General features: G+C 41.3%; 1 protein-coding gene across 1 annotated transcript; it reads right to left on the bottom strand.

The window, feature by feature from the left end:
• LOC133993768 (gap junction delta-2 protein-like) lies at positions 1-15,894 on the bottom strand. Its single transcript, XM_062432832.1, has 2 exons — positions 15,824-15,894; positions 1-868 (listed from the first exon to the last, which is right to left on the bottom strand). The coding sequence occupies exons 1-2, from the start codon at positions 15,892-15,894 to the stop codon at positions 1-3; spliced, it is 939 nt and encodes a 312-aa protein (XP_062288816.1).
• Positions 15,895-17,893: the final 1,999 nt, after the last annotated feature.

Below are 17,893 nucleotides of genomic sequence, written 5' to 3'. Positions count from 1 at the left end.
TCAGACATAGGCTGACTCACTAGACTGGGTTCTGCCCAGGTTTGGGGCCTGGGACAGGTGTGAAACATCCTTCTTGCGTACTTCACAGATGGACTTCCTTCGGGCCTGCACCCCTCGCATGGCCGTCTTTATCTTCCTCCAGCCAAGGTGGTTGAGCTCAGCCAGGTTGAGCAGCACACATATGCCGCTCACTGCAAACATAAAGACCAGAAACACGGTCTTTTCTGTAGGACGAGACACATAACACTCCACCTCCTTCACGCACGGGTAACGATCACACTCAAACATTCCTGGCACATTGAAGCCATACAGGAAGTACTGGCCGGCCAAGAAGCCGATCTCCAGCGCATTGCGGAACACAACCTGGATGACGTAGAAACGGGAGATTCCTTCCTGCCGACGCACTTTAGAACTCTTGTGTGTTTGAGGAAGTCCCCGGGGTCCGTTGGGGATCTCCTTGACTTCCAGGCAGTCGTGGTCTTCCTTACTGCTGTCAGGGTGCACCAGGATGCCGTTGATGTTGCGAGAGTGAAGCTTGCGGGCGTGATGGTCGTGATGGCGACCGTGATGACCACCATGGCCATGGTGATCCATGTAAGGATGCAGGAGGGAGTAGCTTCGGTCGCGTGCTTTAGCAGACTGATGAACAGAATACGTGATGAAGCACAGGCTGGGTGTGCACACCAAGATGATCTGAAAGACCCAGTAGCGGATGTGCGAGATTGGGAAGGCCTTGTCATAACAGGCTTGGTTGCAGCCAGGCTGCATGGTGTTACAGATGAACATGATTTGCTCATCCTCATACACCTTCTCTCCCACTATGCCTACTATCAGGATACGGAAAATCACCACCACTGTCAGCAGGATCCTGCAAAGAGACAGAAGGAGAAGGAAAGGGCAGGAGGGGGAGGGGGTGAAAGGGAGAAAGACAATGTCAGTAAATAAGGAGTAAATGCAGAAAGGGTCAGGAAATATCTGGACAGAATAAAATTGATTGTAAGTCTTGGTTCAGTGTAGTCTAACTGGTGATTGGATGCTTGTTGTGTTTGAGTATCTGTCTTTCTGACACTAAAGGGACACATGATGTACTAAATATGTGCCTCTGAGTCTGTGTATATGTACATATATGCATGAAGATGTGTGTTTGCATGTGTTATTACTCAGCTGCTGTGACAAACACTATAGGATGAGGGAGTTGCGCTCTAGATACCATGCACATATGAGCTCACTAATAAAGACAAGAGAACATAAGAAGAGACAGAACAGGAGGGGCTGTCAGATGATAACGGTGATTTCACATTGATCTTCACTGTTGAGCTAAAATGGAACATCAAGTTTATTGACACCGTTGTGTGACTGCACGTACATGCTTGGCTAAGTCTCCATACTTCATACAGGAAGGGGAAATAGTGCAGTTGGTGTGTTACCAGAAAATCTTAACAGAAAGAGGAGCACATGCAAAGTAGAATATTAAAAGAATTGTTAGTATTTTTCTGACAATGCCATTCATCAGATATCATAAATGTCTTCACCGTTGCGGATATATTAAACAAATATTTAACAGCGGTACAGTTGGCCTTGTTTTACTGATACTCTTCCCTCATTTGGAAAAAAGAGCAAGACCATAATATGGGACAAAACCTGTCACAGTTGGCCAGCTGTTCTGAGAGCTCAGATACCAATACAAAAAAAATAAGGTATGTTGCAGTCGCCTTTAAATCTGTTGTAATGTGGAGGCAGCTCATTAGCAACTTGTGATACAGTATATACTGAACCATATACAGGTGGCCTCCTCTACAAACTGAGTGGACTTCCCATAAGCATCATTAGTGCATTGCTGTAGCTATAGAGAGCTGTAGCCCAGGGCAGCTGCGATTCAAGGCCTCTGAGAGACTGGTGTGCTGTACTGTTATCTTCTGGTGTCGATCCAGCATGGGCACTGCGGAGGAGGACTGGGCCTTTAGGGCTGCACTGTCAGCTCTTTCTAATGAACAAGGAAAGCCTGCATATCATGGGGCTCCCTGGTATTTATGCCACAATGCAGAGGATGTGCATGGTCCCTGCGTGGAGGAACCAATTACTTAGAACAAACTTGTTTCCAAGCATAAGAGGGCCAGCCAAGGTGGCTAAAGGGACAGCAATCGATGAAAGCTGCCCCCAGGTGGTTTGGGACAACAGTGGTAAATGGCAGCTATGTATGACAGCATTTGATTCAGGTGATGTAGGGTAATATGATGTCCTGTGTATCAGAGAATATGCACATGAAAAGTTGCAGTAGTTCTGTTGTGTCTTATAGCGGGGGCTCAATAATGCCAACACCCACCTTCAATGGCCAGTTACCACAGCAACCAGCAAATTGGTGAAAGGTTAAGACTCAGAAACGAATACAGGGAGAGAAGGGGGACTGGACATAGAGGTATATGGAGGAAAAAAATATCGTCTAATTTAATCGTCTTTCATTTTTAAAGATATCTGAAAAGTTAAATATGCATTTCCGCGGGGAATGAGAAAATAAACGTCTTTAAATGTAAAGAGTGAGGACATCTCAAGGGGTAGACAGGTGAAGGTAAGAGGTAAAAGAGGAACATTTGTTAGCGTGAATCAGACTTAAAATAGAGCAGCACGCCGCTGCAGGACTGTTCCTGCTCCACTTGCGAGTGTATTCCTATGCTTTTTTGTGTGTGTATGTGAGAAAGACAGACAAGAGGACACAGAGACAAAGAGGAAGAGTCAGCCATGTGGATGACTTCTGTAAAATGGCAAACGTGTCTGGCCGTCTGTGCTTGGAGCAGCTGTGAGTGTGTACGCTACACTGACTTTTAGTGTGTGTGGAAATACAACAGAATAAAGCTTCTCTGCACTGTTGGTCTTAAAGGAGTTAAATACAGGTTGCGTATGTAATTTACGTTCAGTCGCTCTCTGTTCCTTTGCAGCCAGTCACATGTGTATCCCTTCACTGATGATTCAACAGCAGCAGGTTTGACCAGAGGGCTGATATTGATTGTTTTCTGCACCACAAAGAGTTATTTAATGTATGCTGCTCACTGAGTACACTGTGGTCCACACTACTCATTTATATGCAACTATTTGTTCAAATAATATAGGGAATATGTAACAATCTCATGCTCAGTGTCACTGTGAGAAGAGAAGCTGATTTGAAACAACGTAACAGACTGTGTTCACTTTCTGTTCAAAAGGTGCCTCCTCTCATACCAGCGATTATTAGTACATCATAATAGCATTAAGTAAATGTCACTAAGTCTGCCTGCTATCCACTTGTCTGTTTAATGACAGAAGTTAATACAGTACGTAGACTGTACAGGTCATGTAGAGCAAGAAAAATGTCCGCTGCAATGTTCCTAAATACATTTCTTTCAAATATTTTTTTAGAATCTAGAGTCCAAGTGGATGGTTTGTGTTTCATTATGAATATATCTACACAATAACAACATGTAGAACAACTCAGTATATTAGTTTGCAATATTGTCTTGTGCAGGCCTCCTCATTAACACTGGTCTCCTATATATTATACACAAAAAAATACTAGCCACACTTGTTTTAGTGACAGCTTCCCTTAAAGGACAAAGACCTTGTGGACATTGAGGGCAAGTACACTGAACCTTTGTCTCCTCACTTGATGACAAAGTCTACTTCACAGAGACCAAAAGTAATGATGCATCTGGGTCCTTCTAATTAACCTGTTCAGTAAAAAATGTCCAAGTTTATTAGCGTGGAGATGCCCTCGAAGTTATAAGGTGCTGAATAGCAGTGGAGAATTTGGTTGTGATGTTTTACTTCAACACATGGATAAGGGGCACCCACTAGTCCTAGTTAATCACAAATATATAAGGCTTATTCCTCTATCTTAATGTGTGTTACTAATGTGTGTAATGTAATGATTGTAAGATTGTAAGTATGGGCTGTGCCTGCATCCTACTGTAAGTCCACTTCCCGCAATGTATGCAAAGTGACCCATGACCACCTTAAAACAAAAGCCTGGTAAACTTGATTGTGTGCAAATGTTTTAAATGCATGAGTTGTTGATGAGCATATGAATGCAGCATAAACAGCTGACTGGTGCACAAAGTAGAAACCTTTGTATCCTCCTGAAATGTGACGTATGTTGTGACTGCAGTTAGCTCACTGCAGCTTTACTCACCTCCTCCCTCTTTGGCAATTGATTGTCTTAATCAGACATTTATGCTTGTGGTTATATAATGCCTAACCTGTAAAAAACCTGCAAATGTTAGACTAACGCTTGGCCTTCTGTTGGAGAGGAAAGTTTTTTGTGAGTACTGTATTGCAGATATTCAGTCTTTCAGTCTGTATTTGTTTGTTGGGCAGATTTGTGTCGTAGAAAAAAAAATCAAAGACATTGCAAGTATTGGATGTTTGCTGCTGTGTGTGTTTCCAGGCTTGTGAGTGTGTTTGTGTGCTGCTGTATAACAGGATAATCAGCACAGGGCAGATTGCTGCATTAGCAGAAAGCAGTGAACGAAGGTTATCTGCAAACATCAGTGTTTTAAGTCCTGCAGAGTAACAAGCCAATACTGTACGTTAGAGCAGATTGGGGCAGGACAGCCCTGAGGCTTAAAAATGCAGAATATTCAATAACCACCATTAATGATCAAAAAGGTTTTTGAATTTTTAGTGTCTCAAAGCCTGAGGCAGAATATAAAAATATGTCTAGTTGCTGAGTCGATTAAAAAGGAAAACATAAAGACGATGCAGGTACTGCACCACTGCATCATCTATAACGTGGTGCCTTTGACCGAATGTTCCTTAAATGGTGAGTAAATTATCTCCTACATCAGTCACCACTCATCACCTCAATTAGCTGCTCACTTCCCGGAGGACCTCCTTTTAACTAAGACTAATCATTACATTTTGGAGGCTTTCTAAATCTCCAACATGGTGCCAGAGATTTAATAAGATTTGAAAGAAAATCCTTTTGTATCCTGGACTGAGCTCACATGTCAAACTTCTGTCCTAATTTTTCATTTCTTGTGCGACATCACTGACTGTTTTAAGTGCAATATACATATACGGTATGTTGATGCCTGTGTTTGACATGGTGCTTCTCTGCTGTATAATGTAACAAACAAAGTGATCTGGAGGCAGCTGATTGACCTGTAAGATTATGTGTAAGTGTAATGGTAGCTGCTCTTCAGCTGGTGTGTTGGCTGGACATGCTGGCTCTGCCTTTCCCAGAGGCTTTCGCACACACACACACACACACACACACACGCACACACACACGCACACGCACACGCACACACACACACACACACAAACACAGGCATACGTTCATTCATGCAGCAGCTGCTGCCGTCATCCTCCAGGGACGACAATGGCCCAGAGCACGACAGCAGGTGCATTCGAAAACGTGCACACATTTGCTCTCACACAAATATAAATAAACTGTGAATATAAAGCAGCCTTTACTGTATATAAGTTCAACCAAGGTGTACAGTATATCTGCACATGCAGAGGCACATAGACAGTCCTCAGAAGGACTGGTCATATTATCAGTAGGGAGACCTTGGGTAAAAATATTCTTCCCGCCCATACGCTCTTAATAATAAGCTCCACTGATTGCTGATGGCAGCACATAATGAATAAAGACCTTACCAGGCATAGAAATTAGGCAGCTTAATTATCAGAGTGCAGACATTTCTTTCCTCCCGCCTCTCATCCACTGTTCCTCGCTCAAACTGTTTTAATAGTTTCTCCCACGTATCAGGCAGACGTGCATGACCGCCTGAGGTTCCGCTAAGAGTCGGTGTGACTAATACATTAATATAAGCTAAACTCTAAGATGTGCCTTCAGCTGCAGCAGTTCACTTACTTCTGGCTTCTTCTTAAAATACTTATCAGCGATATTTTACTGAGAGTATAAAACATAAATGGTTTAAAAATAGACCTCTCTGATATTTGGGATTTTAGACAAAAAAACACTGCACAGAGTCAACACATGCAGATAAGTAATTGTCTCACTTGCTCATTCAACACTTCTGAAGGAAATACATTTGTTTTGCAGGAATAAAGGAGGAAACAGGGAGAGTTAATTGAGGTAGATGCTACAGGTAACTGCCTCCATTAGGACAGCCATTAATAGAATTTGAGTTATGATAATACCTTACCAATTCTGATTAGAAAATTAAATATGATATGAGAAATAGCCGGGGGGTTTTTTCTCTTACTGGAAACAGATCTACAGCACTACAAGGACCAAAAGCTGGAAGATACTGCATTTGAAGAAATTACACACGAAAATGTTCTGCTATGCTGCATGGCCAAACCATGAGTGATGATGATGATGCCATGTGAACCAGACGCAGCCTTTTTCCATCCCATTTTGTCACTGAGGTAACCCTTTCATCTTCAAAGGGCAAACATTATGCCGAAGTATTTCTTACTAAAATAATCTTAAAGTTGAAATACATTAAATGAAATACATCTGCATTTACCTTTCTTCCTAACTGGCACATTTTGCTGATTGCATCAATATGTGATTTCAGAATATTCCATAAATCACATTGAGGCTGTTCAGTATTTGGAGCAATTATAGTTTCTACACAATCAACACGTTGAATGAAACCAAGAGATGGGTTTTAATTCAGTGTAGAAGATTCATCTGCAGAGGGTTTTCACACACAATATCTGAAGTTATAATTTAGATGGGCTGTTGATGTAGGACTTGGCTTCCACCCAGAGAAGATTATTTTAATTTGCAGCAGGATGCAGAGTAGATTGGGCTTATTTTCCTTTCTCTTTGCGTCCAACGCCTTACAACAAAATCTAATGTTTCCTGTTTACACAGTTTACATTTTTCCATACTTAACTCCACTGGAGCTGTATTTAAAATCTCAATGTGTGTATGTTTGGCAGGTTATCTGTTAGAAAATAACATACACATCCAAACAACAAATCGGACCAAGAAATTAAAGGTGCCTCTTCTTTGTAAGTGTTAAAGGGATTTAGGGTGGATTTTCTGTAACACCACAGACATTTTCCACCTCTTTATGAAGCACAGCTATTATCCCATTACATGGCTACAAACTGAGCACATCAGAGCACAGCTTTTACTGAATTTACCTTAGTCAAGCCTAACATGATACAAAAATGTGTGTGAATGGAAGGCTACTAAATGTGTAGAAAATATCCTTGGCAGATCAGCTGCAAACCCTATAAGAAGCATATCAATCTGAGCAAATCATTAGATGATTTAAATGCCACAAAGGTTGTAACTTCTGTTCTGTCTGTTTAACCTTTGTAGGTTAATGATCATTTTTTCAAGAATTTTTCCCTTTTCATTTGTGGTTTACTGATTAGACTAAATGGCTAGCCTTATAGTTCATTTTAGTTTACAAGTCATGTGATCTAGGTGGTTAAGAGTAATAACATACAAACAAAACAAATAAAACAAACATTTGCATTTTTCATGTTTCTTAATGTACTAAAACAGGAAACACAAGTTTCCCTTCTCAGCCATAATGGTCACTGATTCAGCTGAATTGCTCCACTTGGCCAGCTGACAGAGCCAAAAATGGGGGATTCAAGGATGCAGAAAGAAATCTGATCTGACATGAACATGAAATGTTTTGTTCTGAATGAAGGCTTTCAAAAAATCTATTTCCATCAAAATCTTAAACATGTCAAATGTTAGTTAAGATACTACTTCAGTTTATATGATCATTTAAGAAATGAATATCTACTTAAAGAATTATATAAATAACAGCAAATAGTGTCCCTTTGAGCAGTGACAGTTGCTGTTTTTTATTCATCTAAGGGAAGTTAAGGGTTGTTAAACCAAAAACAATTAGCTGAAAGATGCTAAAATGTTCTACAGAGTCTGCGATATTTAATTGTAAGTTCATCACAATGAATGATATCCTTGTCATTTGATCCATTCTTAAAGGGGACCTATTCTGCTTTTTCTTATTTTCAGTCATGATGTTACAATGTCAGATGCTCACATAAAACGTTGCCAAAGTTTCAAATAAGGAGGTAAACATATTGTGTAGAAGTAATCCCTGTGAGCAAAAAGCACCACCTTCAGAGTGCTCTGAGCACTCATTTTTTCTACTTTCAGCCAACATTGATGTCGGCGTGTGGCAGATTTCTTTATATAGTCATCTGTTGCACACATAGCACACCAGCTAAAATTATGGCGTTTCTCCATCATTGTTGGGGATAGTCTTGCTGAGCCATGACTTGGGTCGAGCTGGCACGCTGAGTGTTTTTTCCACTACACAGCACGGCAAAGTAAAATAAGTTTAAGTTAGTAAGTTTACCTGTCGGAGGTGTGCTGGTCATCTGCAGCTTTAAGACAGACATTTTCACTCTGCCCACTACTGTCGGGTACAATTACACATACTTAACTAAAATAACTGAATATTACTGGCAACACTGAACAAAATGTGAATAAATGATATTAACAATGTACTATAAAATAAAATATATTTTCAGGTGCTATACATGCACTTGACTCTACATGGTTTGGTGTTCATTGGACTACATTTATAATATGCCCCATTACAACAAGCCTTCTCATCTTCAAAAACATTGACTATATGGACTTGAACTATCTTAACCATTCAATACCTCATCAAGCAGACAGCCTATTACTCTAGGAGATTTCTATTACTGATATTATATATGATATATTTATATTTTGTTATATTATGCTTATATCTCCATTTAAAACACATACATTTAAATATATAATAAATCTCTGCCATTTACATGTAGCTATCTTTATGATCTTTTAAGATTATATATCTCAAATGTACATAATTAACATTAACTTAATGGGCCCATGAACATTTTAGTATCTAAACATCTGAGAAACCCTATTTTAACCTAATTAAGGAATTTTAACAGGTGAGAAAATCACTGAATGTTATGTATAGGGAAACATTACACATGCTGTAAAGCTCATACACACACACACACACACACACACACACACACACACACACACACACACACACACACACACACACACACACACACACACACACACACACACACACAAACACAAACACAAACACAAACACACATATACACACCGTCAATGTGTTGCTGAAATGAATAATCGCCTGTGCTGAATGAAAGCTGAGCTCAGCTTTACTGGCAAAATCCCCCCGTCGAACAGTATAATCAATAGCATTCAACATCAGGGATTGCTGCACAAATAAACTAATGACAAGTCTAGATGTGCAGAAAAATGGTTTAATTTGAACGACAGTCCTGCTCCTCGCCACAGGATGATGGATTACTAATCCTGTCAAACGCTGACATACAGTATTGCCTCCAATATTTTGCTTTGCAACACAATCTTCCACAGAAAGTATAGATTTTACCCTGGAAGCTGACTATTAATGATTCATGAAATATATTCCTGTTTACTGTTAGACAGGATGACGCCCTCAATTGAAGCCATTCCTACATCTCAAATTATTTTGGGAGAACTAGGGTGCCCTTCTCAAAGTAGGGTACCTCCTTCTTGTGGATATCCTGACCTATTTAGGAAAAGTGGCGAGAGAACACAACTACAGTAGTGAACCATTTTTTGGCAAAAGGGCAGACTATCATCTGTATTTTGCTGTTAGAGCCAAAGGTGTAGGTATATTTGGTTTCATTAAACCTTGACACCTGTCTATTCAAGTACTGTTTTCTGGAGTTTGCTTTTCATATAAACACAAAGCAACAAGATATTTTATACACCACTTTATCCATTACATTAAAAGGTTGGTCAAATCTGTATGCATTTTTAATGAATGACTTGACATCCACTGCAAACTTACAACAAGGGCCACATAACATCCATCAAGATTGTATAAAGTATTTATAATGCTTAAGTGGGGAGTGATAGATGTTAAATGATAGATCATATAAATCTGGAAGAAAAACAAATAGATACAATTGATATAGAAATATACTATGAAGTAAATAAATAAATATAATAAAAAGCGGTGACAGTAATGTGTATATTTCCATTTTCTAAAATAACTATTACGCTGATAGAAATGTAATGCTTTATAATGTGAACAATGTGAATGATGAATTCATTTGCTTCAACAACTTGCAGTTTCTGCCTCTTATCAAAGATTCTGTTTATTCAGCCGAACCTGCATTGCTGTGTTTGCAAGGATGGTGAATGATTGCATGTACTTTCTCTCCTAACGACATCAACCTCACCTTTTATCAGGCTTACAGTAAGAATGTTTCATGAGGATGAATGTGAAATTATAAAAACACAAAAGGTCCTGTGTATTTTTAGAGCATCTCATCAATGCAGGGAACACATATTGAGTTTGTGTGTGTGTCGAGACTGTTTCCTCAGCAGCGGGGTCAGTCAGCAGCTCTGACACAGATTCTCAGCACTGAACCTCTGCAGAGGGAAAACTTTTCTTCCTTCCCCTATTTCTTCTTCCCCCCTCTTTGTTCTGCAGCTCACATCCTCTCCTCTGTATCCTTCCATTCCGCAACCTTTATTATTTTATCTTCCTTAGATCACTCTAGTCCTCCATTATCTCTGCCTCTTTTTTTTTTTTTGCTCTACTTGTCTTTGGCACCGACCTCACTACAGCATTGCAGTGTAGGGGAAGATGCATCAACACTTCCTTTCTTCTTTACTTCCTACCTACAAGGTGTATAACTCAGATTTATCATCAGATCCTTGGGGCTTCATGCTCTCACGGTAGAACACATCCTTTTTTACGTGACACACACACCTGTGGTCTGCAAAACATCTGAGCATCACACATGAAGAAGTATATATGTAGTATGTCATGTTCTATGTGTGCACTTTATTGCCCTATGAGTAGAAGTATGCATCAGAGAATTGTGTCCAGTAGCCGGTGGGTTATCCCCAGAAAACAGAAGTTACATCTCACATGGAAGAACAGTTAGTACACAACAGATTCTACCTGCTCCGACTCAGCAAATACAAATGACGGGATGACTCTAGATGCTACACAAATGCCTTCTGCATTCAATTGTGAGCAATGCTGGTTGGACAAATCTGTTTTTGGAAAATCTGAGAATGTATTGTGAAGGTGTTCAAATACTGGTCTGATAAGCAAGAATAATGAAGATGAAAGGAAAAGTAGATTAATAAATGTTGTAAAACTTTTAATTGTGGAAACAAAACTTGGCTATGATTTGATTGTAATGTGTGAGACCTTCCAATTTCTGATGGTTTAATAATAGTTGCAAAGTTGTTGACATTTTTATCAGTTACAAAAGTGTACTTACTGTACTAAGTGTGATCACAGATGTAAATTCATGATTATGTGTACACGGCTTTGAGATGTTTAAGGCAACTTTAAACATTATCAAGGCTGCTAGTGTGTCATTTTACACGACTACAGCTGCAGATTCTCAGCATATCAACACAAACACGTATTTTATTCATATTGGTGTCAAAAATCAGGCACTTAGAGCTCTATTCAAAATATGATTATCTGTTGCTACCTTATAAAATATGCTGCTCTGAAAGCCAATCAACGCACCAACATTTTTGTCAGTGTACTTGCAACAAACCAGATTTACCTCAAGGGCAACAGAGAACTGTGATATCTAATTTTACTTGAGTAAACTCTATTACAAACGTTGATTGAATAAGCTTGACTTTACTAAATGACTGAATTATGTTGAAAACTTTGAGAGATTGTTAATTTTCTTTTTGTTTTTTCATTGAACAAATTATATTACTATTGCCTGGGTTGTGTCATTACCTGTTAGCGGGCTACCTCTGCCCATCAAGTGCAACTGTTAATTTACTTAATTTCCTTAATTAAAACACTGGATGAGATATGTCAGGACACTTTACAGGCCATATTGAACAGTCTAATGCTAATGCTGAAATTCCCAGAGTGATTCTTACTGTGAATATACAGTAAATTTGGTTTTGGTGAGAGGTTAACGCAGCCTTGACAATGATATCTTTCACTGTGTAATCATGATTACAGGCATTGGTTATCCATGCACACACTGTACATCGTTCAGTTAGAAGTCAAGCTTAGAAATCACAATACACAACATTAATCTTTGTATGAGTCATAATATGCAAGCTACCTGTGGTTAGTCAGAGGCACAGAAGCAACTCTCAGTTTGTCTGTCTTTTTCAAAGACCGTGATTAAGCTAACCTATGCCACTGCGTACAGTTGATCCAGTTCTATTATTAACACTGTTCTGTATCCCTAGGCTAATTATCTATCCTATGCCAGGGCATAGGTTAGCTTAAAACCTACAATTAAGAAGCATCTTAATTGTAGCTGGATTAGACAGTCTAGACATCCAAAAATGGTATCTAACAGTGTCTCGTGGTAGAACTACATCCTCATGTTGCAAGAGAAAGGGTTGGCACTCAAACAGATGACTGACATGCAACCATGTTCCAAAGTTTTAATGCAGGGGAGACTTTCTCAGCCATGGGGAGACATCACTGTTCTGTACTTTGGAACGGCATCCTTTGAACTGCAAGCGGAGACATGCAAACTCTTTAAAAGTTACTACACAGAGGCTGAACATCCTGCTTTTTATGCCATCTAGCAGTTGCTGCATGCTCCAGCCACACCCTGTGAAGTGCAGAACTTCACAATGCACAACAGTGCAACACTACGTCACAGTTGGTAGTGTTCACAAGTGCAACAGACCACACCTGACCACACCCAACTGTGTTGTTGGGTGTGGTCAGTGGTGCAACAGACTTGAACCTTTCAACCCATAGAGGTCAGTGTAACAATTTTGACTCCATGCACGATTTAGTGTGGAGTTGATCTTTAACAATCTAGGAGGCACCTTTACAGCACGAAACTGTGCCAGAGGTGAACAATTCTCCAACTTGCTGATACATCCAAAAACATCATTATAATCATTTAAATATTAAGTGTCATTGATTTCCTGACCATGCAAATACATGCTTTGGATAAGGAATCAAGTCTTTATCTTTATTAGTTTTATGTTATTGCTAAGATTGTCTGAGAAAGTCTAACGTCTAATGTCTAAGAAAACCTGTATATAGGTAAAACCCAAGATCCAGACGACCACTTTAAAATGAATTCCTACACTTTAACCCACGTTCTCTCTGTCCACCAAACTAGATGAGAATTCTCCAAATATATATTTGAGATATCCTGCAAACAAACTAAATAACAGGGACAAAAGCAAAATCGGCTTGGCAAGGGTAAAAATAAATTCAGGGACCTACAGCCTATTGCTAGAAACTCACAAAATAAAGTTCAAAGTGATTCCAAAGACAATGTTTCTTGGCTCGTATTGCACAAGCAAAGTAGATGAAGGGAACCTCATTGGAAAGCAGCTAATGTTACAGCTAATGCCCTAGGGTCAACTAGACAGCCTTGTAGGACAAACAGTCTGAGGGAAACCAAAACACATAAGGATCATTTACAGAGTGTTTCACTGTATTCAACACAGTAGCATATAGTTGATGTCCTGTGGGCATCATATAAACTATGTCCTGTATGAGGGAACATTTTCTCAGTTCAAATTGTCATTTAACTATATAATAATATGTCCTTTTGGAAGTTAATGTTTTGACACATTGGATAAATAATCTAGTGGACTCTACCATTAGAGGAACAAAAACAGATGTTTAAGGACTATTCCAAATTGATCCAGAAAAGCTTACTTTTGCCACTCAGGAACCCCTTTTTAATGTTGAGCCAGTGAAGTGCATGATCAAAAAATACCTCAGATTAAGCATATAACTGGAAGCCATTGCATCGTCAGAGTATTCATGACTTTTGAAAGAGGTAGCAGACAAATTGAGAGTTGCCTCTGTGCCTCTGAAAAACAGTAGGTGGCATACAATCATTGAATCATCCAAAACTGTGTCCTGTGCTCACAGGGTTTTATTGATTCAGGTGCCAGGACTGGATTTTAAAGCTGCATTAAGTCATTTTTGACCACTAGGGGGCGGAAAGACTCCAGAACAGATTCACAACAGTTAGCATTGAGCTTATCAAGTTGTTATGGCTAACATGTTAGCAAACAGTTGCCTACTTACATATCCAGCAGAAACAGAGCAACACGGACATCCCTTCTGTCTCCTTTTTCTGGCCACCTGTTGAATGTAATTCCAATATTCACTGCCGTTTTAGCCCTTATTTGGTCTTCCAGCTCATGAGAAAAATATCTCTTTTTGGCTTGCTCAATGTTCAACTTTCTTCACCACTATCTTCGGCACTTTGCCATTTCGTGCTGGGCAGTTAGTGTATAATTAGCTTCTTTTAGCTTCTGTGCTGGGAGTAGATGCCCATTGTTTTGGTTTTGTTGCTCCAGAGAACCAAAACAATGAGCTGTAAATATCTGAAAGCTTCATAGAGCTTCAAAGTGGGATGTTGATTCTCAGTGATATCGGAAATACAACCAAAGTCATTACCGCGATGGAGTCATATGATCAACTGATGATACAAAATATTACTTAATGCATCTTTAAATCAAGTCAACATGCTCTCTATGTGCAGGTTTTCATTCCATCTGAGGACTAGACCAGGTAATTTCATTAGTTAATGTGCTTTCAACCACAGAGGAACAACCCAGTGAAATGACTTGGTGTAGTGGTTAGTTGGAAAGAAAGTCTCCACCTCACATGGTTTCAGATCCCTGATCAACAGAAGTTTTGGTGTAATGCAGCTCACATCATCTCTGTCGTTCTGATGCAGTTACATTGTCCCTGAAGCTGAAGGATATAGCCTAATGTCTCTGTGCAAGCAGAGCATAGTGTAATCAGTGAAAGCATGACATCATTTCCACACTTTCAAATTCAACTTACACACAAGACAGACACACACAAAGAGCAACCGGAGCAGAGAGAAGGTTAGGCCATGCCCTTGTTATGGACTACCTGTGGTCTGGGTTAATGAGCACAGCAGTGAGGTTAAATTCATATTCCCCATGGCTTTGTTTTCCCTGAAAACTAATTTTCAAATCACAAATCTATACATCCAGGCTAAACCACTTTGACTCTTCACTTTTGCAAATGAGCATCCTGAGCGTGACATTCGGATTGTGTTTAATGGGTGGAAAATTCCACTTTTGCATTCAAATTAATCAAACAGAGATGATGTGGAGCACATTTTTCACACAGATATCACAGCATGTCTCCATGGCATGTCTCCACTGCTAATCCAACTGAAAGCTCATCTGTTCGACCCTCCACCAAGAGCCGTTCTTATGCAAACATATGAGAATTTGTCCAACTTTCACTATCATGCAAACAAGAGTCTGCAAATGGGAGCAAATTGAATGAACTTGTTTTCCTTGTTCTTGTCTTTTTTTAAATTTCAAGTACACACAGCGCACCGAGCCATTTACTCCCCCTTTGATTCTACCTTCCACACCTGCTTGTTCACCATCCTTTCATCTACCGCACCTCTGGTCTCCTCTCTCTCCCACTCCCCTCTACTCCTTCTGTCCTATTGGTCTGTGGCCAACAGCATCAAGCGTTATCTATCAATAGCTAGGCTATTAGGTAGTATCAACACAAGAACCTCTCTGAATTAACCATAATGCCCAGTAAAGCCTGCTATTGATCCCTTAACTAATTACGGTGTGGAAGTTAAGGGTGAGGACAGCAGGGATGAGGAAAGGATGGGGGAGGTGGGGGTGACTGTGGGGGACTGTAGAACAGAGGAGAACACTTGGACAAGCCTGAGGAGGGGGGTTTCTGTGGGGATGCCATCGGCTGATCAACACATACTATACATAAATACAACCAGCTCATCAGTATAAACAAAACCACGGTTAAAATAAAACCTTCACACACAAAAGCGATGAGTAACTTACCTCCCAATCATGGTAGAGTGCTGCTGGACTGCTGCCTCCAGCAGCCTCTCCAAAATGGTCCATTCTCCCATGGTGATGGAAAGGTGGCAGACCTCTCAGAAGAAACAGGACTTGGGGAGCTGGCCCCTCTTCCTCCAGTGGACTTCTTCTTCTTCCTTCTACTACTGGACTAGCCGGCTAGCGGTGGGGTACACCCAACCCCCTGTCCCGCACCAGCTCCCTTTTGACCTCTACACGTTGACCTGGCTGTTCGTCGATTTTGACTGTGTGTGTGAGTGAGTAAGTGAGTGAATGTCTTCTTCTGGGCCTGTCCCGCTGTGCTCTTCTTCCTGGTGGAGGAGAGGTGCTGAGCTGATTGCCTCCCCCTCCTCTCTTCTCTCCCTCTTTCTCTCAGTCTCTCCCCTTCACCCCCTCCCTTGTGCAGTGATGCTCGTCCTCCCCCTGCCGCACCACTCTGCTCTGCGCTACAGCATATGCTATAGCTCACTGTGTGACAGCCATGATCACCCTCTCTGTTCCATTTCCCTCTCTCTGCGCCCTTGCTCTTTTCTCCTTCCACTCTCCCTCGTCCTCCTCTGTCCCTGCCTTCGTCCTCCACCCTACCTCCAGGGCACTCCTTGTACTTTAGCTGCACTCCCTGCCATCAGTGCTGGTCTGTGCTCGTCCTTGCATTGTGTAGGATCTTTGCCTTTGCTGCACCTTCACTCTAACCTAAAGACACACACGCTGCATATAGCTGATCCTCCCTGGCTCACCTCAGCAAACAGCTCCGTAAACACAGCCTTGCACACACTTGCACTCGATGACAGCTCTGAATATCACTCTCCCACTTCCTACTGAGGACTGCAGATCCACACCAGCACACAAAGCTCCTGCCTGCTGAATGTCATTTTACGACTGGAGGAATGGTCGCTCCCACAGCTCCGAGCGCTACAGGGACCCATAAAAACCTGCATACACACACACACACATGTACACACTCTCAGAGCCGCACACGCAAACACGCTGCCACCCAGCCCCTCAGTAATAAATCAGCTGCTTTGCTGCATCCAGTGATGCTAAACCAAGGCAGCGCGCTGCAGACCTGCTGTCCCGTGTTGTCTCCCTGGCTAATTTCAGCACAGTCCAATGCCCAGAGTCATGTCTGCCGCAGAGAGCAGGGATGAAAAGCTGTCCTGTGAAGCTTATTTCTGGGCTCCATCATCTTGCATCCCTGTCTCCCCCTCCTCCTGCTCTCCTTCAACCTCCTCTCTCTTCCTCCTTCCCCTCCTTTGCTCACGTTTGTGTGCAGATCTCAGTCTTGCCAACTACCTCTGTCTCAGTGTTCGGTCCCCATCCCTGCTTTGTGTTCTCCCTCTCTGTCTCTGGCTCTTCCTCGCTCATGGAATCGCTCTATCTCTGTCACACACTGTGAGCATGCAACACCCCCCCTCCTCCTCCTCCCCTTCCTCTGATAGATCTGCTCTCTCTCCTCCCTCCTTCCCTCCCTCTACCTCCCTCCCTCCCCTATAGTAAATGTGCTTGGATTGCTACCCTGATCGCTGCTTCACTTATGCTTGCAAGAATGCCTCCCACTGTACTGCTGTGTCTGTTCCTGCCTGATGTTGCACAGAAAAGTGGGATTTGAGATCTCACAGTGCCTTCTGCCCTCTCCTCACTGTAATCCTTTGTTCCAGTCAGAGTTCGGCAATGTTTCCTGTGCTCTTCAAATGATCTCCTTCTCTCTTTTTTCCCCTCTGTCTGTTACACATCATCCAGCACATGCTTCCAGGGAGAGGATAACAGGGGAATTGTGGCTCTGCTCCTCACCATCCCCCCATCAATCTCCTCCCTTTCTCCATCTTACTGTATTGGGGATGACAACACACCTATTTCACCCTGACCCAACCCTCGTGCCCTTTCCATATTTCCTTCCCTCATCTTTTCTTTCTCTTCCTCATTCTGTCCATTTCCCCCCTCCTCTCCTCCATTACAACCCCTGTGTTCTCTCTCCCTCTCAAGAGAGATGAGCGCTGTATTGTACTTTGCTGTGACATTGAAAGCTGCATTCATTAGATTTATATTAAGGTG

This window comes from Scomber scombrus, chromosome 14 (genome assembly GCF_963691925.1).
Source record: "Scomber scombrus chromosome 14, fScoSco1.1, whole genome shotgun sequence".
NCBI classification, from domain to species: Eukaryota; Metazoa; Chordata; class Actinopteri; order Scombriformes; family Scombridae; genus Scomber; species Scomber scombrus.
This window is presented reverse-complemented; position numbering and strand designations above follow the sequence as displayed.

Coding starts and splice junctions, on each gene's coding strand:
- LOC133993768 (XM_062432832.1), bottom strand. CDS start 15,894: ATGGGAGAATGGACCATTTTGGAGAGGCTGCTGGAGGCAGCAGTCCAG. Junction 869..15,823: donor CACTCTACCATGATTGGGAG/GTAAGTTACTCA, acceptor GTCTCTTTGCAG/GATCCTGCTGACAGTGGTGG.